The following is a 26973-nucleotide window of genomic DNA, read 5'->3' as shown; positions in this document are numbered from 1 at the left end:
TCCCGACAAACAAGATGAGCTTCGTTTTTCCCTTCAGTTCGGAAGGGTGGTGCAATATGCAGTCAGAGGTAAAAGGTCTTTTGTTTTGTTTTTAAAGCAAAACCTTTCTCTGATGAAGAATGGCTTTTCAACAAAATCCAAAATTTTGATTCTGTCAAAGTTTTTCTATTTTTGACATACAACAATTGCATTGCATTTACAAATAAAATATTTCATTTCATTTTGGCTATCAAAAATGAAAAATGTTTTTTTCAGCACTAAAAAGACAACTCAGTCCATTTCTGTCAGTTCAAGACGCTTCTCAAAGCAGGTCTTACGGACCAAAGTCAGCTCTTACTTCACCCATGAATATCTCTTCCTCATTTGTCTGTCTGGCTCAAGTCCACCTGGTTCCTGGGTATTCATCCTGTATTTTTTCCCCATTGATGAATATGCTGATATTTATGGTTGTATTTACACTGGAAAAAACGTTGTACTACTTAAAAATCCTGAAAAGGGGGAAAAAGCTAATTTCTTGCTAGCACATGCTTTGATGTATACCATCCTGTTTGTTTAATATCTAATATTTTGTTCCAGATTATCACTTTATCATCTTATAGCATCTTCCTCATTTTTCTCTGTCCTAGGGACAATAAATTAACGGCAGTAGGCATTTATACTCCAGTAGTTCATTATCTTTGATTGCTAATATTCTCAGTGCCTGGGTCTCATTCCACACCGTCTATGTCCTTTGCTCTCCATTTTTTACATAAGAACATAAGAATGGCCATACTGGGTCAGACCAAAGGTCCATCCAGCCCAGTATCCTGTCTGCCAACAGTGGCCAATGTCAGGTGCCCCCGAGGGAATAAACCTAACAGGTAATAATCAAGTGATTTCTCTCCTGCCATCCATCTCCATCCTCTGACAAACAGAGGCTAGGGACACCATTCCTTACCCATCCTGGCTAATAGCCATTAATGGACTTAACCTCCATGAATTTATCTAGTTCTCTTTTAAACCCTGTTATAGTCCTAGCCTTCACAACCTCCTCAGGCAAGGAATTCCACAGGTTGACTGTGCGCTGTGTGAAGAAGAATTTCCTTTTATTTGTTTTAAATCTTCCGCTCATTAATTTCATTTGGTGGCCCCTAATTCTTATATTATGGGAACAAGTAAATAACTTGTCCTTACTCACTTTCTCCACACCACTCATGATTTTATAGACCTCTATCATATCCCCCCTTAGTCTCCTCTTTTCCAAGCTGAAAAGTCCTAGCCTCTTTAATCTCTCCTCATATGGGACCTGTTCCAAATTCCTAATCATTTTAGTTGCCCTTCTCTGAACCTTTTCTAATGCCAGTATATCTTTTTTGAGATGAGGAGACCACATCTGTATGCAGTATTCAAGATGTGGGCGAACCATGGATTTATAGAAGGGCACTAAGATATTCTCCGTTTTATTCTCTATCCCTTTTTTAATGATTCCTAACATCCCGTTTGCTTTTTTGACTGCCGTTGCACACTGCATAGACGTCTTCAGAGAACTATCCCCGATGACTCCAAGATCTCTTTCCTGATTAGTTGTAGCTAAATTAACCCCCATCATATTGTACATATAAGTTGGGGTTATTTTTCCCAATGTGCATTACTTTACATTTATCCACATTAAATTTCATTTGCCATTTTGTTGCCCAATCACTTAGTTTTGAGAGATCTTTTTGAAGTTCTTCACAGTCTGCTTTGGTCTTAACTATCTTGAGCAGTTTAGTATTGTCTGCAAACTTTGCCACCTCACTGTTTACCCCTTTCTCCAGATCTTTTATGAATAAGTTGAATAGGATTGGTTCTAGGACTGACCCTTGGGGAACACCACTATTTACCCCTCTCCATTCTGAAAATTTACCATTTATTCCTACCCTTTGTTCCCTGTCTTTTAACCAGTTCTCAATCCATGAAAGGATCTTCCCTCTTATCCCATGAAAAACTTAATTTACATAAGAGCCTTTGGTGAGGGACCTTGTCAAAGGCTTTCTGGAAATTTAAGTACACTATGTCCACCAAATCCCCCTTGTCTACATGTTTGTTGACTCCTTCAAAGAACTCTAATAGATTAATAAAACATGATTTCCCTTTACAGAAACCATGTTGACTTTTGCCCAACAATTTATGTTCTTCTGTGTGTCTATCAATTTTATTCTTTACTATTATTTCAATTAATTTGCCCGGTACTGACGTTAGAGTTATCAGTCTGTAATTGCTGGGATCACGACTAGAGCCCTTTTTAAATATTGGTGTTGCATTAGCTATCTTCCAGTCATTGGGTACAGAAGCCGATTTAAAGGACAGGTTACAAACCATAGTTAATAGTTTCGCAATTTCATATTTGAGTTCTTTCAGAACTCTTGGGTGAATGCCATCTGGTCCCAGTGTCTTGTTACTGTTAAGTTTATCAATTAATTCCAAAACCTCCTCTAATGACATTTCAATCTCTGACAATTCCTCAGATTTGTCATCTACCAGATTTCCACAACAATGTCAAAGAAGATCATTCAACTAATAAAATGTGTGTGTGTGTTTAATTCTTATTTTACCTCTAATTCAAGGGAGCCTCAAGCTATCAGACATAAGTTAGGGTATTACCCTCATTTGTCTTCCTCTGATAGAAGTGTAATCGCATTTCCATGGAGGAACTTTTTCAAATATTGTTCAGTTTTCCAATATAGTATAACCTTGATATGAAACTCTGTCATCTAAACGGGGTTGTCTCCCCCAAATCTATTCATATACAAGACAGATCTCTGAGTTTGTGGCTTAAAGCTGTTATAGGTCTGAATCTGAAGACCTGGAGATTTGAAAAAATACAAATTTGGATCCAATTTGCATTTTGTCTGTTTGAATCTAACTGTTGCTCCTTCTTCCATAGGTAGATGAGCAGGAGGGAAGGCACAGGGGAAGTACCGGGACTGCAAGGAATCTTTGCTTTCTCCTTGTACATCTGACTCACGGGCCAGCCATAACTGTAGTCTTTGAACTCTGAGCACACAGATATTGCTCCCTGCAAGTGCATCAGTATATACACCCTCCCTCTCCTCAAATGTTGTTGGAAAAAGGCAGAGCCTGGATTCCTTCTGGATCTGGAGAGCACATGCAGCATCTTCTTATGAGGTGATACCAATGGCACACAGAAGGATTGTGCCTTTCTGGGAAGCACTGTACATCCCTGAGGTACTGTGTTTCCTGGAGCTCTTGATGTGGTGGCCCAGTCTCAACCCCTCTCCCCAATCAACCCTCCCACACATACACACTTCAGGACTGTGACTGAATGGCACCCACAGGCATAGGAAACTTGAATCTGGATCCAGAATTCAGAGACAGAGGTTCTGGTTTGGCCACATTTTGATTTTTGATGAAGAGAGAAATCTCTCTGTTTTACTTGGGATATAACAAACAGATACAGTAGAACTTCACTAATCTGCAAACCCAGTCATTTTAACCAAAAATCTAGTTGTCTCATCTGCCTTCTTAGCAAAGATTTAATGGCAGGGATAGCACTGCAGCAAGATCTATTACTAATATTTCACTACAAAATATATTGCTGTACATTTGCTGGTAGAGTATATTACGAAGTATCATAAATAATTAAAAATTAATCATACTTGTCAAAATAAATGAATACTTTCTATGATGCAGTATTCCTGAATATTTTATGGCATTTATTTTCTTATTCATGAATTACAAAAAATGTGGTAGCCCACAACGGGTTACCTAGTCACTAACATGCATATGGGCCTGATCCTGAGTCCAGCAAAGTCAGTGCAAGTCTTTCCCATTGTCTTCAGTGGACTTTGAATCAGGCTCCTACTGAAATTTAAATATAATAAGGCTCTGAACCTGCAAAGACTTACACATAAACTTTAAGAATGTGAACATCCCATTGGCTTCAATGGAGCTAGTTGCTTGGGAGAAATTAAGCATATATATAACACTTTGCAGGATAAGGGCCTAAAGTGGCAGATTCACAACTTATTGCATTGTCTTGGACATAGCTGATTGATCCACTAACTGGGGGAGGGGGGAACCTTTAGTGAAAAGCTTGCTGTATAACTGTAATGCACCACGGTTATTCCCTAATACATACACTGAAAGGTGCCTCATTTACAAATATCCACTAGTTTTCTGTAGCAAGAGTATACCATTCAGGTGGTTTTAATAATGTAATAATTAATATCATTGAATAATTACTAGCACCTTTTTTCTGTGAATCTCAACGTTTTCAAAATGTATATAAATGCTATTACCTCCATTTTTCAAAAGGGGATACTAGGGTTGCGAGAAGTTTATCCAAATTCATACACTGAGTCTAAGTCACAGCTGGGAATATTGCTTCTCAGTGTCAAATATTATCAGTGAATTTCTACTAATCTTTATACATAAAGGGAGGATAATGGAAGCAGGCTTGGGGTATTTGTCTTGATTAATAGGAAATTCACTTGACATGACTTGATAGTCAAGTGACAAGGATGAGTTAAAATGACTCAAAATCGGGTTATGCTATCTGCTTATTTACTTCTGTTCATTACAGTTCATGAATGGAGATGAAATGGGACTCGCATAATTGGAAGTACGCTGTGCAGGAAACAAACAGTGGGGGTTGGAATTTCTGTGCTTAGTTATTTCAGATTGAAACAGACCACACAAAATGTCTCTGTGCCAAGCAGCTGTAATTAAAGTGATGTAAAATAGAAACCTATGAGTGTAGAATTTTCAAATCCATCTTCATATGCAAAAGAAGTTACAGTCATTTGGGAACTGCAAGGCTTTTCAAGAGGTGCTGCAAGGGCTTGAGTCACCACAAAATGAATTATTGACTACCCGCAATTTGTCTATTTGTTTAAAAACCCCAAACAAATCCAAGTCTGACTCCATCGACTGCACAGGCTCCTACTCTAGTCCCCTCCCCGTGTCAGCCGAATGACTTCATTATCCCTCTAGCTCAGGTTGGACTTTAAACCTCAGTCCAACATTGAAACATTTACACCAGAATGAAAACAAATCCTTGAAAGACCAATTACTAATTATTCAAAGCTTAATGATCACAGAAGCAGGATCCAGAACACATTCACAGATAGAGAATTTACTCCCTTGAAAACTACACTGACGACATGAGGGCCAGGATTTCACCCAAGGGTGAAACGCCCATTGACTTCTATGGGTATGTCTACATTGCAATTAGACACCTGTGACTGGCCTGCGCCAGCTGGCTTGGGCTTCTGGGGCTTGGGCTAAGGGGCTGCTCAACTACTGTATAGATGTTGGAGCTTGGGTTGCAGCCCAAGCTCTGGGACCCTCCCATCTCACAGGGTCTTAGAGCCCAGCCTGCGGCCCAAGTCCGAACATCTATACTGCAATTAAACAGGCCATTAGCCTGAGTCAGCTGGCACCGGCCAGCCATGAGTTTTTAATTGCAGTGTAGACATACCCTAAAAAGGCCAGGATTTCACCCACTGAGTTTAAACTCTTTTCTCATGGTTTCAAGGCCCTCTCTATATCTTGGACTTCTTATCCTACTGGGTTCCTTCATTCTCTCGCTACTCCACCAACTATTCCAGCCTCATCACACCTTCCCATTTCTGTCTCCATGCCTTCCTCCCCACTGCCCTTTCAGTATGGAACCTCCTCTCACAGCAGGTCACCAAGCAACCACCCTTCTCATTCTAAGTCCCAGTCAGCCAGAATTTCCATAAGAAGTGAAAGGAGAAGATTTAAATATTTAACACCTTCATGTAAAGCATCCCATTTCTGGTTTACCCAATTCATCCTGCATTGGGTACATCTCTCTCTGATGCAGGGACTTTATTTTGTGCATTGCACTTAGCTAGGCTACTTCAATTGCTCTCATTACTGCTATTCTTCCTTCTCTTCTCCCCCCTTCCTTCCTATTGTTTCTTACAATCAAATTTAAGACAAAATGCAATGAACATAAGCTTCATCATCCTATGTGTTTGTACGGTGTCTAGCACAATGGGGTCCTGATCCTGACATTTCTTTCATCAGTCCAGTCTTTCTACCCATCCATGATAAATCTCTTAAATCAATGCGATAACTCAACATGAGTAAGGTTGAAGGAACAGGCACTAAAAGCTGATGCATAAAGAATACTTTTTGGGAAGCACATGGGAAAGCATAGTTCATGGTGAAGACAGAAGAAATAAAGATGTCTTTCTGAGACTAATATAGAGTGAGGTTGCAGAGGAAACTTTCCCCAACATTTATTTGGATGTATCCCTACTTTCCTCTCCCATTTGTGGTTCCAGCCACTTAAATGACACCCTGACTTTTAGCAGGGGCAGTTTTCAAGCAGGTACCCACAACAGGTAGAAGGGGGGGGTGGGATTTGCCGCTACTCTTTTAGGATTAAGAAGGCAAAGTGCAGCTTGCTGATCCTTTTGTCATTTATAATATGTATGAAATATGCTGCTGTTGTCAGGTTTGATTAAAAGCAGAATTAAAAAAATACCCAAGAAGGTCAAAGAAGCCATCTTTGATTCAAAAGAGGGAGAAACGAAAACTTACACACTTTTTACTTTTCCTACTTCTAGATCTCTTTATTTAAATATACATTGCTTTACTGATGATAATGTCAAATGCTTAGTCTTTATTTTCTCTCTAAATAGCTTTGATGGAAAAATCTTAAATCCTGACAAGAAATTTGTCTGCACTGGCTTACAAGTAAGACATCTATGCCTAGGGTTTAGCAATGGACAATAATGCAGAACACATGGATTTTATTCTCTGCTCTTCTACTGACTCACAGAATGACTTTGAGCACATCAAACTCCATGCGCCTCAGTATACCCAGGGTGATGCGAAGCAGAATTCATCCTTTCTCCTCCACCAATAACCTCAGAGGAAAGGTGCTATAGATGTGTAAAATATTATTATTCAACTCCAAGTGCAATGTCCAGAGTCCAGTCTGGTTCAGGTTTTTACAATCCCAAAGCGGATTTCAATCCAGTCTTATTTTGCTTCCTACAGACAGAGTGATTCCCTTAAGTTCACTTGTTGCTTGCCACAGAGAAAAGAACAGAATTGCCCCAAACATTGTATAGGGTGTGGTATCTACAAGCACACCACCATTATTTTAAAGAGACTAAATACACTTGCTCATCCTACCTCTAGGTGAATCCTCAGAGTGATCTCTCTTTGGTCCATCCAAAAAGTTTAGCTCCTCTGCACTCACTCTGTGCCAGGTCCTGTTGTGGTTTTCTTTGTCCTTCAGTGGAGGAGAATATTCCAGCTCACAAGGCAATTCAAAATTGCAGTCAAACACTGTTACAGGAAAAGAGACAGTACATACAGGATTAATAAAATCCAACTTCTCCCCTCCTAATCAGTCATATTTCTTACTAAGTTAGGACTAATAAGTTAGGACTTATTTGTAGTCATGTTTCTCCTTGCATTTTACTCCCTTTCCAAGTAAAAAGGACACAGGTAAGTTCAGATCAGAACAAATGATAGACAGGAGAGGAGTTCAGAATAAACCAAACTCTAAAGCTGCCTTGTGGGGTGAACAGAGCAGCAGCAAACCAAGAGGAAGGGCCAGAGGCCACCACATCTCTTAGGGGGAAAGAGGGCCAGCAAAGATTTTAAAGCAGGAAAAAAATGATCTAAAGTGGGGTAGTCAACAGACTGCCTGCGGGCCAAATCCAGACCACCAGACGCTTTTGAAGAGACCCCAAAATTATTTACTTATTATCATTATTGTTGTTATTTTTTATTATTTGCTCTGGAGTCTGGACCTTGACTATACCTTGACCAAGAAATTTGGACTTTGACAAAAAAAATAATTGACTACCCCTGATTAGAGAAAGGTGACTGGATATCTCAGAGATTGAGGGAAATTGGATATAGAGCTTTTCTATTATAGGATGTCAGTTCAAATTCCGCCCAAGTCAATAGAAACTCATTACAATCTGAAGACAGTTCAGTGGTCTATGAATTACTGGTCTCAGACCAGCTCCTGGAGGACAGGGGTTCTGCAACTCACCAACCGTGAGCACAACTGCTATATTGTATGGCAGTCTCAAAAGAGAGACCTGGGGTTAAATGGCTCATTGGTGACTGAAGTGACCTTTCACTCATAAAAGTGGTCCTTCAAGGTGAGGCACATTAGTGCAGCAGTGGAAGCTTGATTTGCTGCTGAGTGTCCTGTGGACAGTGGGACTTCAACCACCAAAGCTCGCTACCCACACCTTTTACCGGCACCAAGTCCTCTTTTTTTTTCACTTTTCTAAAGATGCTGGTGCAATTAAGATTCCCTTCTCGGAAGACAGTATTTTCACCATCACATTATGGAGTAAAGTTGTCCAAGACAACATACAGTAACGTGTTGAATTCATCTCCAACTACTATGTCCAATGATTTTTCCTCCTTTATTTTTTAAAAGCCCCTAGTATGTTGACTTCCCCAGCCTTGGTCTGCAGTTAACAGTCCACAGATTTTGGATGAGACTTGTGCTTCTGAATAAACTCGGGGCCAGATTTATAAAGATGTGTATGTGCCTAAAGATAGAGACAGGCACCTAATGGGATTTTCCAAGCATCTAGGAACCAAACTCCCTTTTGAAAAATCCCACAAGGCACTTATCTGCATGTTTAGGTGCCTAAATACCTTTAAAAACTGGCCCTTAGATATTTTTGAAAAGCCTACACTTAAGGCCCTTTTGAAGGAAAATGCAGTTCTCTGGAGATTTTCTTTAGTATCCACTCTCATGCCACTATTGTGAGATTAAAACAAATAATTTAAACTGACATTAGTCAAACTAAGATTTTTTTTAAACTTCAATTACATTCTCTGTTAAGCACCTCATTTCTTCCTAAACTGCATATATTTATGCAGTTCAGACAATTCTCCTGCTGATATAACATCTTTTAATCCTAAAGTTAATACTATTGCCTTTTCTCTATACTTTCAGATAATTCACCTCTTTAATGAGGAAATGGAATCAGCGAGCTCTAGTGTTTGTTTTTTGTTTTTTTTACATTCTACTTTCTAATCATGTATTTTGTCAATTCCTTTGTCACACCACGGAGATAATAAATGTAACAAATCGATGGACATGCATAACACACAGTAGCAGCAAGGATAGAACTCAAGTCTTTCTATTGCAAATGTGTTGGCTCTATCTCTAGAGTTAGAGAATAACATTTTAGCAATATAAAGGTTATGATTAAGGTTACAATTTAGTCACGGAGGTCATGACTTCCAGTGATCTCCGTGACTTCAGCCTGCAGTGGTCAGGATCTGCAGGGTCCCCCACCACCCACAGGGGCAGGGAGCTGTGGGGTACCCACACCGCCTGATAGGCTCTGGAGCTCCAAGCCGCTGCGGGGTACCCCAGAGCTCCCATCGGCCACAGGTGGCGGAAGCCCCTGGAGTTGCTAGTGGTGGGGGAACCCCCAGAGCTCCTGGCCGCCTTGAGCAGCAGGGAACCCCACAGCCCCCAGCTACTGCAGAGAGCTCCTAGCCCCTGCGCAGCTGCCCACTTCAGACAGCATGGGAACCCACAGATCCCCATTTTGTCATGGATATTTTTAGTAAAAGTCACAGACAGGTCATCGCTTCTGTTAGTTTTTCTTTTTTACCAGGGACCTATCCGTGACTTTTACTAAAAATATCCATGACAAAGTTTTAGCCTTAATTATGATATAGTAGAGCAGATTTGATTCCACCCAGCAGGGGAATGCTGTTCCACATACATGCTACCCAGTGTTTACAACACTGCCACCAAACTTTCTTAATTTCCTGACATTGTTTTCCATTCTTCAGGATTTACTAAAAATCTATAAAGTGCAAGAGTCTCTTCAGTTTTGTGCCAGCACACAAAAAGACATAAGAAGAGCCAAACAGCTTTGATTTAATATTAGTCCTGCCTATGATTTAATATTAGTCCTGCCTATGCCAACACGAATCAAAGGAGAGAGATTTAAAAGCATGTGACTTTTTGGTGAGCTCGTTCTGAACTCGTCCTTTTCCATTAATCTAAACTATTTATCACTACCAACATTTGTATATGCCCCACCAGAATAGTTTCTGGGGGCACCATATTTATTTAGAATACCATATACATTTGTAATTTGTATTATGGCATCTCCAAAAGCCCCAACCAGAATCAAGGTTCCATTGTGCGAAGTACTGTACAAAAACATTGCAATATCCCTGCTCTTTAGTGTTTACAGTCTAAGACTCCAATCATGAAAGGCACATACATAAGTATTAACTGTACACATAAATAGTCCCATAGAACTTTAATGGGACTTCTCACATGTGTGAAGTTACCCTCCTGTCTAAATGCTCCCAGGCTCAGTGCCTAATTTGAGACAAAATGCAAGGTATAAGCATAGGAGACAATAGGCGGAAGGAGGACATGGATGACACTATTACATATGTATTTCATGTGTCTTGCATATTTTGTATATCATCATCTGCCTTTTCCATTCCCCACTTCCCAGCATTTACATTATAAATCTCCCTTTATAAGCATGCATAGCTTGGCCAATAACTGTAAAGAGCTGACCCGTAACTGAAACTCATCATGAAATGAAAAAAAACTTTGGCTTTCTAATGTTAGAAGGTCAAAACTGACCCCCTTGGGTGGCCCAGGCCAGAAAGGATGCATGGAAAGGACAGCCATTAAATTAACTGGTCCATGCTCCCTCACCCATCTTCTCTTTCACACTATCAAGACATAACCACCTGCCTCCACTGTGCTAGTGATGCCACCCTTCATCTCTCATTTGTTACAATTTTCAAACAAGAACCTTTGTGTTTTCTCTCATGCCACCCCTCAAGCACGGAAGCGGCTCCCTCTAAATATCCGCAAAGCCATCTCATTGTCTTCCTTCAAACCCTCCCCTACTGGGATGCCTACAGAAACTTGACACCAGCTAGGCTGCTGGTCTGCTGAAACCTCTGTTTATGCTGTTCAGTTTTATCTTATTGTTTCCTTTTGCTCCCCATCTGTCTGTAATCACCTGTTGCCTTCTGTTTTCTAGTTAGACTGTAAGCGCCTCAGGACAGAAACTGCCTTTGTTTTCAAGTATCAAAGGGGTAGCCATGTTAGTCTGAATCTGTAAAAAGCAACAGAGGGTCCTGTGGCACCTTTGAGACTAACAGAAGTATTGGGAGCATAAGCTTTCGTGGGTAAGAACCTTGCATCTGAAGAAGTGAGGTTCTTACCCACGAAAGCTTATGCTCCCAATACTTCTGTTAGTCTCAAAGGTGCCACAGGACCCTCTGTTGCCTTTGTTTTGTGTTTGTAAAGCACCTAGTACAGTGAAACCCTGGTCTATGACTGAGGTATCCAAGCACTCCAGTAATACAACTCAACAAGAAACAAATAAATATCTCCTCAGTAGTGTGCCCCTCATGGCAGTTAAAGCTGCCTGTCTGCAATGGGAACCCAGAGGAAAGGCTGGGGATGACTAGAACACCTGTCTTCCCTCGTGTTGAATCCCATGGGGCACAGGGAGGTGTGTAACATATACCTCCTTGGATCAGCCTGGCTGAATGCAGCTCAGAACAACATTTAAAATAGATCATTTTGCATAGGAAGATGCTGTATTTGACTCATATACACCTTAAAAAAAGTGTCTGATTTGATTAATCATTTACATCTATTTAGGGGACTTATACACGCATTATCACGATAGTATCTGACCACTTCACAAGCTTTAATGAATTTATTCTCACAACACCCTCGTGCACTAGGGAAGTACTAACTTTTCTGCAGGTTAGGAAATGAGGGCATGGGGATTAAGTGATTTGCTAAAGGTCACACAGGAAGACAGTGGTATTGAAATTAAAATCAAAAGTATTGAGGAAATTGAAAACAAATCTCCCCAGTCCCAGGCCAACAACCTAATCACAGGACCATTCTTCCTCTCAAATGAAGTTAATGCTCAGTTCACAATGTAGAGTAAATGATTTTCATATATATTATATGTAAGCTCATTTACTAGCTGTTCTTGAGTTGTAAGGAACCTTCTTTGGTAGCTGCTGCAGGACAATACCACATCTACAAGCATAGGGTTCCTTATAACATCTAAGAATCCGTTCCTTCCACAAATTGCTTCCTTCCACAAATACAAATTTACTCGTCAATTTTTAATGCACCCACAACAGGTCTTTCACCTCCCTTTTCTGATCTTTGTCTTATGTTTAAATCCTACACAATGCTCTCTGTGTGTTTAGCAGTGTAGGAAAATAACTGTTTGCTTTTGAAGTTTATTTGATTAAATAAGCCATCATTTTCCTTTTTCAAATAAACATACACTGTAGGAGAAGTAATTAAATTTAGTAGAACCTACAGAGATTTTTTTCCAAGCTCCCCTTCCACTTCCTCCCCCAGCCACTCCCCAAATAAGACTAGAAGGTGACAATTGTGCATACTCAGTAGTTTTTTTTTGCAATGAGATTTTCACAAAGATTTATATCTATAGGTATGTGTTTATGCAGTAGCTATATGAACACTATGGATCATAAATGCTCTAAAGGAGATGCTAAGTCCAGTAAATCACAAAGGCACTTTTAAAATATAGCATAGATGTTGAAGGCTCGTTACATCTTCCAGTTTCTTGAATGTCCAGACAATTTATAATAAATCTGTTACAACATTATACTTTTAAATGGAAAATAAATTAACCTTGGTTGCTTACAATCAAAAAAAAGGTAAACACCCACCTGTTTAAGATTTTGGTTGTAGCCATCAATGTGTGTATCACAACTTGCTGGCTATATAAGGAAATGCCAACTTACCAAATCTGGCTAAGAAAGATAAAGCAAGTCACTACCTGATTGAGAAGGTAGGAAATCGTAATCGAGAAGTGATGTTAAGACCTTGTGTATATGTTTTATATTTGAACAGGACCTAGCAAATGAGGCTCTGGTCCATGACTGGGCTCCTAGGTGCTACGATAATACAAATAAATACACAGCAGATAGATGTCTTCTGTCCATCTCAAAAGTTGATGGTGAAAATGCCAAAGCCGTTTTGTTACTATGTGTCATGCTGCAGCATCACAAGTTACTAAAAAGTCCAGTTGTTGCATGGCAGTCCTTGTCACAGATGGTGCAAGCATAACGCACAGGGCCAGAAGATGAATCTGGTGCTCTACTGCTGCTAGGACACCTGCTGTAATTTCCTCTTTGTTCTTCCCATTTTCTCAACCACCTCTCTTCAACCTCTTTGACTCCTTCCAGCCCTTGTATAGCACAGCCCTCCAGCACCACCCTCCAGTGTAGCCTGTTGTTAGCTGACTCTTTGGAGCTTGTAATGTTGATGTTGGAAGTTTTCAAATCCCTCTTGCAAACATTTTTGAACCTGAGCCTACAACAGCCCAGTGGCCTTAGAGCAGCCACATATTCTCCATGCAGTAGGTCCTTTAGAATGAGTCCATCATCCATCCAGTACAGATAACTAAACCAATGAAGATATCTGTTTTTTAGAACTGTAATTAGGGTTGGCAATTTTGTTTTCTCAAAGATTATGGTATCAGGAACTTTAGTTTCTTACTTGATATTTAAAATAGGAAGAAGACAGCGGGTGTGGAAGGCGTTTAGCCTTCTCTCATGCCTGCTGTACAGCAGTGTGCTCAGGACCATACTGAAGTGTTCTCAGGACACATGTCTGGTAAACTCATATTTTCATGTTTAATGCCAATTTCCTGTTATCTCACATGTGTTTGGTCAATTGACTGAATGTGGTGACTGCCTTTCTGAAGTGAGCATTAAGCTTTTCACCAAGAGATAGGTTAACCAATATAGTTGATTCAAAATAGAATTTGTGCATAACTTGTAGCACACTGCCAACTATTAAAACTTCTGGTACAGTCAACATATGTTTGCTATAATCATTGTCTTCTTTAGACTGGTAGTTAGTCCAGTTTCATTACAAACTAACACAGAGTTATTGCTAAGCTTAACTATGTGTGATGAACAGAAATAAATAATAAAAATAATTAAGGATTTGCACTGGTATAACTATATCTATGTTAGTTATGTTGGTGTAAGTTTTCCAATATGAATAGCAACTACCTCCATTTTAGTTATGCTGGTGAAAGTTTTCAATTATACAAAAAAAGCCTAGTAAAAACAAAATATAAACCAGATCTCAAGAAGAACATCTTAATAGTGAGATCTACTGGAAAATATCCTTCAATATGACAGCTCCCCTTCCTTCACTATCCAGTACACACACACACACACTCATTATGAGGCAGCTGGTGTAAGGGAAACCAGAGTTGGCTCTTTGGAAAGAACAAGGAATTTATTTATATAAATAAGTTTGTATGTTCCAACTCTCCCCCCTAAGAAAGGTCTTTTTCCATCTCCTCTCTTTCTGACTTTCAGGATCATAGCCCTCCCTTGGATCACCATGTTTTGAAATGGAATTATCAAGGATTGATTTATCCCTTCTCTGACTAAGTGTGAATCCCACCCACACTCAGCCCTATGCTTATGCACAAACATATCAACTGGGTATTTAACCAGCTGTCCCGTACGCCATATTTTCAGATATAGGCATCTAAATCAAAAATCTTGCCTCTGTTGGCAAAAATTTGACTAATTCATGTCCAACACTCAACAGGGTGGCGCTACCAGTTGTAACAATGGCAGAAGCTAGAGAGTGGACAGGGATCAAACATTCTTACCACGGTAGGTTTCTTTTTAAATAAATACTGTATTGACATTTATTCACTGGGGAAGAGAGATAATTTAAATTGTATAGTGGAGAAACGCTCTGCTGAGTAAGATCTGGGACCTCCATTAACACCCACTAACCTCTATATACTCAGTATTTAAGGCCTATAAAGCTTTTAATTCATGATAGGGGACTGAACAATTGAGTTTTCAGTTACTAATCTCAGAGAAAAAGTTCCTAAAGCTTTCCCAGTTCCTTTTAGGTATAGATGGCATGGGACAGACAGTTTTAGGAGTCTGGGAGCCTCCTATAAGGTTAGTCTTGAATCCCATTTTAACCCTATCTACACCAGAAGAAGAAGAATCACCCTATGATTCTTCAGTCATGTTGTCACAGTGCAGGGAGATGTCAAGTTAAGACAGTGGTGGGTGGCAGTGGGCTGTGTAGTGGGGCTAGGGTGAAAGAACTTACATGGTTACTGCCCATTTGCTGGGAAAATGCTAGACTTCGTTCTCCCTGGCTATCAATTTGACAGCTGTAGGAGCACTAGATGCACTCAAAATTAACTCCACACCTTCCAGGAAAAAGCAGCATTGGTTGTAGGACAGTCCCAGGGAAATTAGGTCCGTCCCACAAATGTGTTTGCCATCCATCCCAAAGTCCCATCTTCACATCCTGGGGAGGGCTGGTATTGCAAATGTCTTGCAAAAGTTAGCATTGTCTTGGGGTATGTCTGCACTGCAATTAAAAAAACGGTGGCTGGCCCATGCCAGCTGACTTAGGCTCATGGGGATGTTTAATGGCAGTGTAGGTACTCTGGCTTGGCCTGGAGCCCAGGCTCCAAAGCCTGTGACTGGGAGGGTCTCAGAACTTGGGCTGCAGCCTGAGCCCAAAGGTCTACACAGCAATTAGTCTCCTAGCTTGAGTGCCACGCGCCTGAGTCAGCTACCGGTAGAATGGGCCAGCACAGTAGACATACCCTTAGAGTCATGGGAAGGCCATCCCATAAATGAAAGATACTCAAAAAACAGAGTCAAGGTGAGCCTCTCTACTCTCTTCTTCTTCCTAGCCTGCAGCACCACAGTTGTGTGGCTGTACTGTCTGTAGTGTAGACATAGCCACAATCACAGGTGGGGCTGGGCCCTACTCCCCATAAAGGGCCAGATATCCTGTGACATCATCCACCCTCCCAACCCCCCTTGCCATTTTTTAAATGGGAGAAACACTTATCCCCTCCCTCAATGATTTGAACACACTCTGAACATGTTCCGTGCTAGATCTAAAATACCATATGAGCTTAGAATAAGAAGATCCATCTGTTCTACAAAGACACTGTAAATTGCTGGCAATAAAATTCAGAAGTCCTGACTTTAAGCCTGTGCACTAATCACTAGGACATGTTACCTCTATCTTTGGAGAAGTAAAGGTAGAGAACTCAACTCTGCCAAAAGCCTTTAAATTAATCCAACAGTGGCAAATAACATCTGAGTGCCCACTTCTTAGATTAAACAACACAGCCACTCATTTGTTTGTTACACGGATCTCTAAACTGACAGCAGTCACTTTATGTCTTCCCTATTCCTTTATGTGCATTGTAGAGTCAGTCACCAAAATCTGTGACAGCTACTTCGTTCATTCAAAATCAGGCTACAAAGAAAAGGAACCAGGATTCCTTCATCAATCAGTTATAAGTACAGTCTGTCAAGAGATCTCATGGGGGAATAAAACAGCCAACACAGATCTCATTTCCATTCCTCCAGCCATAAGAAAGTGGCAGATTATGTGGGTCCAGCTATAGTGCACGTGCTCAGAGATAGAAATATTTGTCCCCCCAAATCTCTCATGCACACAAGACAAACATCTCTATGAAAGGAAATTTCTAATGCACGTTCTGTACAAATGTCTAAAGAACTGATTCTAAAGAGGATTGTTAGGAAACTCATATTCCAGTTGACTCAACATAGTAGCAGACTGCAAACTGTCATATTTTGACAAGCCTTAAAAGGGGACTCATTGCCAAAAAAAATAATTAAGGTGGTTTCTAGGGAAAATGAATACCTGAAGAAGAAAAAGGCAATTTGTTTTCTTACTGTATTACTGTATAGTACTTCATACTTGTATCAGTTATTGCATAAATTGCATATTGCCAGTGGAATATTGTCTACAGGTGAAGGAGAAAAAAGAGACAAGGAAAGCAAGATTGTTTTCCTGGATTTTGGTCCCCCTATCCCGAGCAAAAGGAACGTCTAATCTCTGTTTGTGACCAAAGAGCCTCTTAATGACAACTGGCAAGAGGGTACAAGAGGGTACAAAAAGGGTCTCAACCAGGCTTGGTTGAAAACACTGAAGAGAATGTTGAGTAAGATAAACTTCTTTAGATAAGAGAGTAACTTGTTAGTTAAGTTTAGTCTCTAGAAAGCATATTTGATTTTGTTCTATATGTAATATTTGTTTCCAATATTCTTACTCTCTATCACTTGAATCTATTCTTTAATAATAGATGTATTTATAGTGAAAACAAGATTTAGTATAAGTGCAGTGGTATTAAGCAAAGTGCTGGTCCTTCGCTGAATCTTACAAGCTGTTTTGTACCTTTGGAAACAGCAGATCTGGTAATACTGTGAGTGTTCAGTGGATGAGGAGCTGGACAGTGCACGGAGTTCTCTGAGTATTTTAATTTGGTGTCTGCCCATTGCCACCTGTACAGAGAGATTGAGGCCTGCAAGGGCTTGGAAGACAGTGCTTGTGCTGCAAGAGGCTAGTGGTTTCAGGGAGCTGATCACAGCAGGCTCAGACAAGGTTGCTTCACGTTAAGGACAGGTGGTAGTGAGGTGGCAGCCAACCTGCGTACCCCTGCGGAGCTTAATATACTACACGACAGATGCTTAAGAATGCTTGCTGACCCCATATTCTTCAGTCCCTGCCATGTGGGAGGGAGAGAGAGCATCTTGACAAGGAGAAAGAATAAAGGAAAGCCTAAAAATCTAGACTCTTAAAATTTCTTCCTGTCCCTTAAACAACATTGGGCTCCTATAAAAAAAAAAAAATCTTGCTTCTCTGTAGGACAGGTGAAATTCTGTATCTCCACGATGGTAGGTAAATAAATCACTGCTCAGGTAGAGCAGCAGGTCTGGAAAACTGCTAGCACTGATGAGACAGTGTATTGTAAAAGAGTAAAAGCTTCCTATTGAAGTAACCTCTCCAACAGCCGGCGCTGACGACTACCTCTAGGGATAGTTGTATGTAATTTCACAAATGTGATGAAACATTTGCTTGGAAGAACCATTGCAGCCAATTCAGCAGTATTTTTTATTTTTATTTTATTTTGAGGGGAGGGGAGTTTAGTTTTGTTTAGGGTGTTTTTTTTTTTGTGGTAAAAAATTAATTTATTCAATCTTTCAATCTAAGAAATTGATCCATTAACAGGACCAACAGGAAAAAAGTAATTAAGAAAACTAATATTTCTCCACGTCAGCAATGCCAGTCACTTAATTAGATGGATCCCATCAGACTATTAGACAAACAGAGTTTTAATAGAAGTTTTATTAAACACTCCCTAATAATCTCAATTGTGCCTCAATGCTGCAAACAGCAGCACTTTCTTCTAGGAGAGGGAAAGACAGTTCTCTAGTGAAAAAGGATGTCTAGGTTTTATTTCACATTCAAAAACAAGGAGGAATCCTTGTGGCACCTTAGAGACTAACACATTTATTTGGGCGTAAGCTTTCGTGAGCTATAACCCACCTCATCAGATGCATGGAGTGAAAAAAAGTAGGCAGGTATAAATATACAGCACATGAAAAGATGGGACTTGCCTTACCAAGTGAGGGGGTCAGTGCTAACGAGGTGCTACAAGGACTCCTCATTGTTTTTGCTGATATAGACTAACACAGCTACTACTCTGACACATTTCACAATCAGTAATTTACTGTGTGACCTGGGATGACTCACTTAACCTAGGAGGAAGGATGTGTCAGTGGTTAAGCCACTACCCTGGGACTCAGGAGATTTGAGTTAAATTCCTTGCCCTGCCCCAGACATCTTATGTGACCTTGTCTAAGTCAGTTAGACCCACATCCACAAAGGGACTTAGACATTGCAGCACCTAGAAAAATCACAGGAACAATATTACAATCCACAACACCTGAGTTAGGTGCCCAAGTGTATGTGTACATTGCACTTAAACATCCACGGCAGGCCCATGCCAGCTGACTTGAGCTCAGGCTAAGGGGCTATTTAATTGCAGTGTAGATGTTTAGGCTCAGGCTGGAGCCCAGGTTCTAGGACCCCTTAGCCCAAGCAAGTGACAGCCACAGGTGTTTAATTTCAGTGTAGATATATGCTAAATTCCCTATACAATGCATGGGAAGAGATGGGTGTGTCCTAAGCCCCACACTTGTCACAGAGATAGGCGCCTAAGTCTGGGCTACAGGATGGCACCTATCTCTGCTAGCAATCCACAAAACTGGGGTGGGAGGTGGAAATAGCTGCTCTAAGTCATGTGTGGGGCTTGATCTGATTGGTGTCCTCAGAGGCCACTTAGATTTACATAAAACAGCTGGGGGAGGGGAATCCCTCCCTTTAACCATTAGCCCCGTGGTTAAGGAACTCACTTAGAAAGTGGGAGAGCTCCGGTTCAATTCCTCCATCTGGCTGATGAGAAGAGATTTGAACAGAGATTTTCCACCTCTCAGGTGAGTGCCCTAATGACCGGACTAGTGAGACATTCTCACACTCTCTCTCCCCCTAGCCTAATTCATATCTAACTACTCAATCATTTAACTGAAGAAGAACAACTTCAATAGGAGAGATTGAGGGAGCACTGTGATGGTGCCCCCCCATAAGGCTTTATGGAATATGCTTATGAATGTATATATGACATAACTAGACTATGTTTTATGCTACATATGCCATGTAACATATCTCTGTAAAGGTTATGATCTACTGAATCAATTAATCCTATTTGTATGCATGTATCATTTTTGTACTTGAAGTTAGGAATACTGGCTGTATAATTCCTTGATTTTAACTAGCCTACAAGAGCATTTGGTCAGCTTCTTGAGAAAAGTGCAAATTAAGTGCCCAATCAAAAACCACTTAAGCCAACAATGAACTTGAAGATACCAATCCACATCTGAGCTTTCACAGGAATGTGGCTTGGCTGGTAAAAACTGAGTCATGCATGGACAGGTGGCTTGCCCATGTGACTCCAAAACTCCATCCTGGAGCTGGACTTTGCATAGGAGAGAGGAGGGGATCGCCACCCACAAGAGAAAGTCCATTTAAACCCCTGGGAGACCCCTCCATTTTGTCTTCAGCTGGCTAAGGAGATAGCCTCTCCACCCTCAAGGATACCTGAAAGAAACTGGAACAAGGGACAGTAACTACAGGGGGTGTGAGTGATTGCTGGACCCAGATTAGAAGGAGACTAGTCTGTAAAAGGAAGCTAACTGGTGAGGTTTTTATCTGTGTTCAGTTTTCTTAGACATAGACTTGTATGTTCTATTTTATCGTGCTTGGTAATTCACTTTGTTCTGTTACTACTTGGAACCACTTAAATCCTACTTTCTGTATTTAATAAAATCACTTTTTACTTATTAATTAACTCAGAGTATGTATTAATACCTGGGGGGGGAGAGAGGGGGGACCAGCAAACAGCTGTGCATATTAATTAACTCAGAGTATGTATTAATACTGGGGGGGGGGGGGCAAACAGCTGTGCATATCTCTATCCATGTCATAGAGAGTGAACAATTTATGAGTTTACCCTGAATACGCTTTATATAGGGTAAAATTGATTTATTTGGGGTTTAGACCCCATTGGAAGTTGGGCATCTGAGTGTTAAAGACAGGAACACTTCTGTAAGTTGTTTTCAGTTAAGTCTGCAGCTTTGGGGCATGTGGTTCAGATCCTGGGTCTGTGTGAGAGCAGACTGGCTCAGCAAGACAGGGTACTGGATTCCCAGGCTGGCAGGGAAAGCAGGGGCAGAAGTAATCTTGGCACATCAGTTGGCAGTTCCCAAGGGGGTTTCTGTGATCCAACCTGTCACAAGCAGCACCTCAGAATATCCCATAGCCCAGCAGTTTAGGCACGCACCTGAGAGGTGACGGACCCTGTTCAAATCCCTTCTCCTCCTTAGACAGAGTAGAAGATTGCACTGGTGGTCTCCCACTTCTCCAGTGAGTACTCAACCACTGAACTAAAGGTTATAAGGAAGGTCCTCTCTCCCCCTCACCGAGGGTGCTCTATGTAGATCTAGGCAGCCTTTGAGTTCACCTACCAGCTCAGGCCCTGCACATGACTTAGGTGGGGAAACATCTGTCTTCCCCCAGTTTGTGGATTGCATTGGGGCTTCGGCATCTCAGGGCCTAGAGTGAAGCCGCAGAGTGCATGCCCAGAGAGGCAGAAACATAGGCACATTGGAAACTTTTATTGCAAATACGAGTGAGTTTAGCAGCTTAGGCAGCAGGAGGTCAGTTTTGTGGATCACAGTGCTGCCTAAAAATGGGACTCACGTGCTTAAGTCTCAGAGTCAGGCACTTAAGTACCTTTGTGGAGCCAGGCCTTAGTCGGTGTCAGAGTTCCCCATCTTTAAAATGGGGATAACACTTCCCTCACTCAAGGGGTGTTCTGAGAATAAATATATTAAAGACTGTAGTATCTGAGCACCGCACAGTGATGCAGAGCATATGAAGCAGATTAACCACTCTGTCCCTCAGTTTTCCCACCTGCAAAATGGAGATGCTTACTCATTTCATAGGAGTGAGGTGAGACTTAATGATTGCAAAGTGCTTTGAAACCACAGAACTGCAAAGTATTTCTCCTTTTCTCTGTATAAACCACTTGGCGTTATAGTGCAAACCCATCCTGAGCAGACAGCTAATCAAAGGGAGCCAGTGAAGGACACCAACATACTGAGGACTTGGGATAACTTCCAAAGGAGACAACAGAGTTGGGGGCAAGAGGGACCTGGTGATATTCAACATTTTTTCTTTTACATTTAAAAAAAAAATCCCTTTGAGATTGGATAGATGGCTGGATAGGCTCTGTCAAAATGGAGATTTGGCTGAGAACACCACCTCACATCTGGCCTCAGTGACACTTTGCCATTTCAGAGAGTAAAGGAACTGGGACTGTGAAGAGTTGGGTTCTGTTCCCATCTTTGATAATGATTTCCTTTGTGACTTGAGGCCCTTTAGGTAGATGGGGCGGGGGGGAGGGGAGGAGTGTCATAACACAGAATACCAAAGGCTCCCTCTCCCTCTGGCAAGGAGGAACTATACCAGATGAACAATAAATAGGGCCCTGACTAGGCTGCGTTCAGTCCCTTTATACCTCAATTCCTCTTGTTTTGTTCCCCAGGGGCTGGTGTAGTGGCTCTACTTCACACAGAAACATGCACCAGCCAGGCCCCAAGCTATAGTGTTCCTGGGATACAGAGGTGTGGCCAAAGCAAACTGTCCTATGGGTATTCCAGGTTGCTGGATAGTGCCTTGGGGTCCACTGCAGTCCAGGTGTAAGTTAAAGCAGACCCATAGGCCAGAGCAACCTCTGGAAATCCCAACCCTCCCAGGTGCAATGGTGACAAAAAGTGATCAGCCCCGCTTCAAGACTCCTCCCACTCTTCTGAACCGCACATCCTGAAAGTGATAGGAAATACTTGACCCAAATTCAGAACTATCTTCAAATACTATCAGTAAACTAGTTGAGGTTTTTAAGAGTTTTGAAAATATAAAGCATTATAGATGTAAACTTCAAAAGTTTCTTTCTCTTACTTAATTGGCCTCTCAGAGTTGGTAAGAGAGCTCCCACCTGTTCATGCTCTCTCTATGTGTGTATATATATCCCCTCAATATATGTTCCACTCTATATGCATCCGAAGAAGTGGGCTGTAGTCCACGAAAGCTTATGCTCTAATAAATTCGTTAGTCTCTAAGGTGCCACAAGTACTCCTGTTCTTTTTGTGGATACAGACTAACACGGCTGCTACTCTGAAACATCTCTAGATGTAAGCAGAGTCTGAATGAGCTCTCCCCTGACATCTAGTGGTGAGCGGTGGAAAAGAACTTCAGGAGCTGATCTTGTTTGCATGGACACACACTCCCTGCCTAGGTGCTCAGCATGATGGGATTGCTTGCCTAAATGATCACTTGTGGCTGGTGTTGGATCCCCAGTCTCCTTGTTATTGGGGCAGGAGTAATAAAGGGTTGTTATCCTTGTTGTGTGAACCAAGGGCAGCAGAACTGTACCCGACATACCCTGATGGAGGGACTCACTCTCAACTGAACGGCACTTGCTAGGCAGGGGACATGGGTTCCAAAGCCCAATGGGTTGGGGGGGGGGGGGGAACGGGTATCTGTACCTGGTGGTGCGGGCCCTGTTTAAGGGTTCTAGACACCCTTTGACCATTCTTCTCTGCACGGTATAATAAAAGAGCTAATTTAGACTCAATTGAGAGTCTTGTTACATGCTACAGAGCTGCAATCACTGATACTTAGGTCTAAGTCAGGGATCAGCAACCTTTGGTACGCAGCCCACCACAGTAAGCACGACTTCCCGCCGTCCCCATTGCCCTGGAGCAGCGAAGTGTGGCCAGTGGGAGCCGTGATCGGCAGAACCTACGGATGCAGCAGGTAAACAAACCGGCCTGGCCCGCCTGGGTGCTTACCCTGGCGAGCCGCGTGCCAAAGGTGGCCGATCCCTGGTCTAAGTATTAGACCTACTTTGGGACAGTGTCTCTATTTCAAGAGCCTGCCCCACGTGCACCAGCAAGGTTCCCCCACTAACAGCTGAAATCACTGAGAGCTGTGTTAAGTGGTTGGACCTGAAAACATCTTGGCAAGTGGTCAGCAGGGCAGCTGGCGGAGAGGCACGGCCAGTGGCCAGCACGGCAGCTGGTGGGGAGGCACATGACCAGCAGGGTGGCTGGCTGAGAGGGCCAGAGCAGAGTGGCAATCGGCCAGCAGGGCAATGCATGTAATATGCCTCCTTGCCCCGCCTTCTACCCAAGGCGGGAGGTGAACTGTGCAGATGAACCTCCGAACTCTGGGGCTGCACTGGCCAAGGACAGAAACTGTGAGTGGGGTGGGACGGGCACATTAAAAGGACTTTTGCGCTGCTGGACTTAAGAACCTGAGGGGAAAAGGACACTGCCCAACTTACTTGGGTCTTTTGCTCATGGTTTATGTTTATGAACCCTAGTTACAGGGTTTTCCCAAATTAATGCTGAGTTACTTCTCTCCTTTTATTAAAAGTTTTTGCTACACTCAAACTCTGTTCTTGTGAGAGGGGAAGTATTGCCTCTTAGAGGTGCCCAGGGAGTGGGGTGTAATTGTCCCAGGTCACTGGGTTTGGGCTCAAACCGGTTTTGTTTAGTATTGTCGAAAAGGAACCCCTAGATACTGAACCCGGCCCTTGTTGTTGCTAGCTCCACCTGGCAGAAGGGTTACATATGAAAATATTGTCTCTGCCAATTCTGGAGCACTGAGCAGGGATCATCTTTGTGTAACATATACAATCGATTTCCTGCCATTAATTGCAGAATGGTGGGTTGGGCATTGATAGAACTTCATCCAGACAGATTATATAATCAGCCAAAAGTCATTGTAAGTCATTTAAAACTTAGATACCGTACATTTATCTACATGTGATTCCATTAGATGGAACCAATCCACATGATTTTAGGTTCTTAGAACAAACCCTTCTCTTGGAATCATATTTCTGAGAAATTTAAAGAGGTTAGGATGAAGTAATAAAGGATAAATGAGAAATCTTCCTTGAAGCCTCTGTGAAAGCTGGGGGTGCGGGGGATTTGCTACTGTCCCTTCTAAAATGAAATTGGTGCGTCCTCATCAGTCACGCAGCTACAACAGCTAGAAGCAGCTATTGTATGCCAGTACAAATAATATATATTGCACAGCATAAAAGGCTGCAACATAAATTTGAAGATATATGGAACTCCTTCATATAGGTAGGTCAAACTTTTCCCTCAAGCAGATAATTACAGGCTTGGGGTGAGTAAATCTTATTAGCCTCTCTCCACCTTATCTCTTCTCATGAAAAACTGGTGGTGGATATATCCTCCTTCAGTCCTTTTACTATTGCATGCTGGATATATCTTTATTCCATCCTGCTCTGACCAGGAAAACACTGGCATATCATTCTACCATATGAATGTGGTTTTACATTATCATTAATTAGGTCATATCAGAGAATAGTCTGAACCATAATCCCAGATCTGTTCCACTCCCATCTTGCCCCAGTGAAGGTGATGTAACAAACCCAAATTTTGAAAATGGTCCCTATCTTTATAGTAGGCCAAATACATTCTCAGCTCCAAACACACTTTGAGGCATTTGCAATCCAAGATACATGTTTAGCAGCTTGGGCCCAACCATAAAGGTAGGTAAATTAAAAGTGCAGTGGTTATGACCCAGCAATCTGATCTGCTAGTGTAGGCCCTCTCTAAGAGCAGGGGGAACACGGCTATTTTAATGTTTTGAACTACTACCACACCGATACAGTATTTATGTAAAGTTGCGTGGGAATAGAGAATAAGCCTACTTACCATGTTGTCCGCTGTGAGGGAAGAACGGGGAAGAGTCTTTCATGACCCAAGTTAAATTCCAGGCAGAGAAATCAAGGGGGAGAGAAGGAATATTTGTGGGAGATTCCAACGTGCTCATACCTTTAAATAAAAGAAAAGGATAAATGCAAATAAATGTAATATAAATAACAGGCTGAAGGATCCTAAAGTGCTTTACAGACTACATGTAATAAGTGCTGAAATGCAGTCACCTCTTGGGTACAACACAGAAACAGTTTAACAGCACATTGCAGTACTAAGCTGCTGTTTATGACAGGACATAAAGAATACCATATCCATTGGAAACTGAAAATTAAATGATATACAGTTATGTTTCAATCCAAAGCAGATTCATAGTAGGATTTAATAGTTTCAATGGCTGAAAGGATGTCTTTTACCCATCAATGTGCACAGGGAGAATCAGGATAAATTGTTTGTTTTACATATGAAAAACGAGTATTGTTGCTCAGCAGAATTGTCAACACTACCCCTCTGTGTTTCCAAGATTTGCTTTGACCTCAGAGTGCTTTAAGCTTAGTGTGTGTGTGTTTGTTTTTTGCACCTGGAATCCTGCACATAAAGCAGGTGAATTCATGCTCTGCTGAGTTTTTGCTGCATAAATTAAAACGTTTGAAACAAGCCTTCAGGGATTTAGACTGTTACAATGAACTAGAATGGGTTACGATGGTCAATTTTATCCATATCCACTTTGCAAAACCAGGATAACTCTACATAATATGAGAAATGGTGCCTGAATTAAAAGGCAAGCCTGACAGGTGCAATAGAATTCCAAGGGTATGGAAATGTGGTCAATTCAAGGGATTCAGATTTTTATGTTTTCTGAAGATTGCAAGGACTTGATTCTGATCTCACTCATACTGGTATAAATTGTGAGTAACCATGGCATAAACAAGAGGAGAATCAAGTACTAGCCTTTCATATAAAGACACAATGTATGCTAACTTTAACTCTACCGATTGCAACAATAACCTTTAGGATATAAACTGGCTTCAACACAGTATTGTTTTGTCACTCATCCTGGAAGTGTAGACAAAAGTTTAGTTTCCTTGATGGCTGAACTATATCTTGATCCTTTGCGAACTTATGGTAAAATAACTGAATACTATATATTATTGGGTGGAATTTAGCAACATAGATATTGCCAGAGTGGATCAGACCTGTGGACCATCAAGTCTAGTATCCCATATTTAACTGTAAATAAAGGAGTAATCTCCCTACATACAAACTTAATACACAACTATGCAATGACTTAGCTGGGGGCAGGGGTGCTTGTGTCTATCTAACCTCAAGTGGTTAGTGGTTGACTTATGTCCTTCATTGAGACTTGATCATGGTGGTAATGTCGGATTTCATTACCAAAGTCCTGTTTGTTGCTAGGGTCTGACTATTTCAACAATTTTACTGTCATTAGACTAGTATTGCTGAATTTAAAAGTAAAATATACAGTAACTCCTTGCTTAACATTGTAGTTATGTTACTGAAAAATGCGACTTTACATGAAACGATGTTAAGCAAATCCAATTTCCCCATAAGAATTAACGTAAATGGGGGGGAGGAGGGGGATTTTTTTCATCATTGCTGTGTACAGTATTAAATTGTTTGTTTAAAATGTATACTGTATGTGTGTGTAAACATAGTATAAATTTTAAACAAACAATTTAATACTGTACACAGCAATGATGA

General features: G+C 41.3%; 1 protein-coding gene across 1 annotated transcript in view; it reads right to left on the bottom strand.

Annotated features, from left to right (window-relative positions):
* Positions 1-25971, bottom strand: part of LOC117874458 (ALK tyrosine kinase receptor-like) — a 129093-nt gene extending 103122 nt beyond the window's left edge. The window contains exons 1-3 of the mRNA XM_034764599.1: positions 25953-25971; positions 25252-25371; positions 7156-7311 (exon numbers count right to left, since the gene is read on the bottom strand). Of these exons, the coding sequence (XP_034620490.1) occupies positions 7156-7311; positions 25252-25371; positions 25953-25971 (295 nt within the window). The remainder of the gene's footprint in view (positions 1-7155; positions 7312-25251; positions 25372-25952) is intronic.
* Positions 25972-26973: the final 1002 nt, after the last annotated feature.

The sequence above is a fragment of the Trachemys scripta genome, chromosome 3 (assembly GCF_013100865.1).
Source record: "Trachemys scripta elegans isolate TJP31775 chromosome 3, CAS_Tse_1.0, whole genome shotgun sequence".
Taxonomy (NCBI): Eukaryota; Metazoa; Chordata; order Testudines; family Emydidae; genus Trachemys; species Trachemys scripta.
Note: the sequence above shows the minus strand (reverse complement) of the source record. Positions and strands in the feature narration are given on the sequence as shown.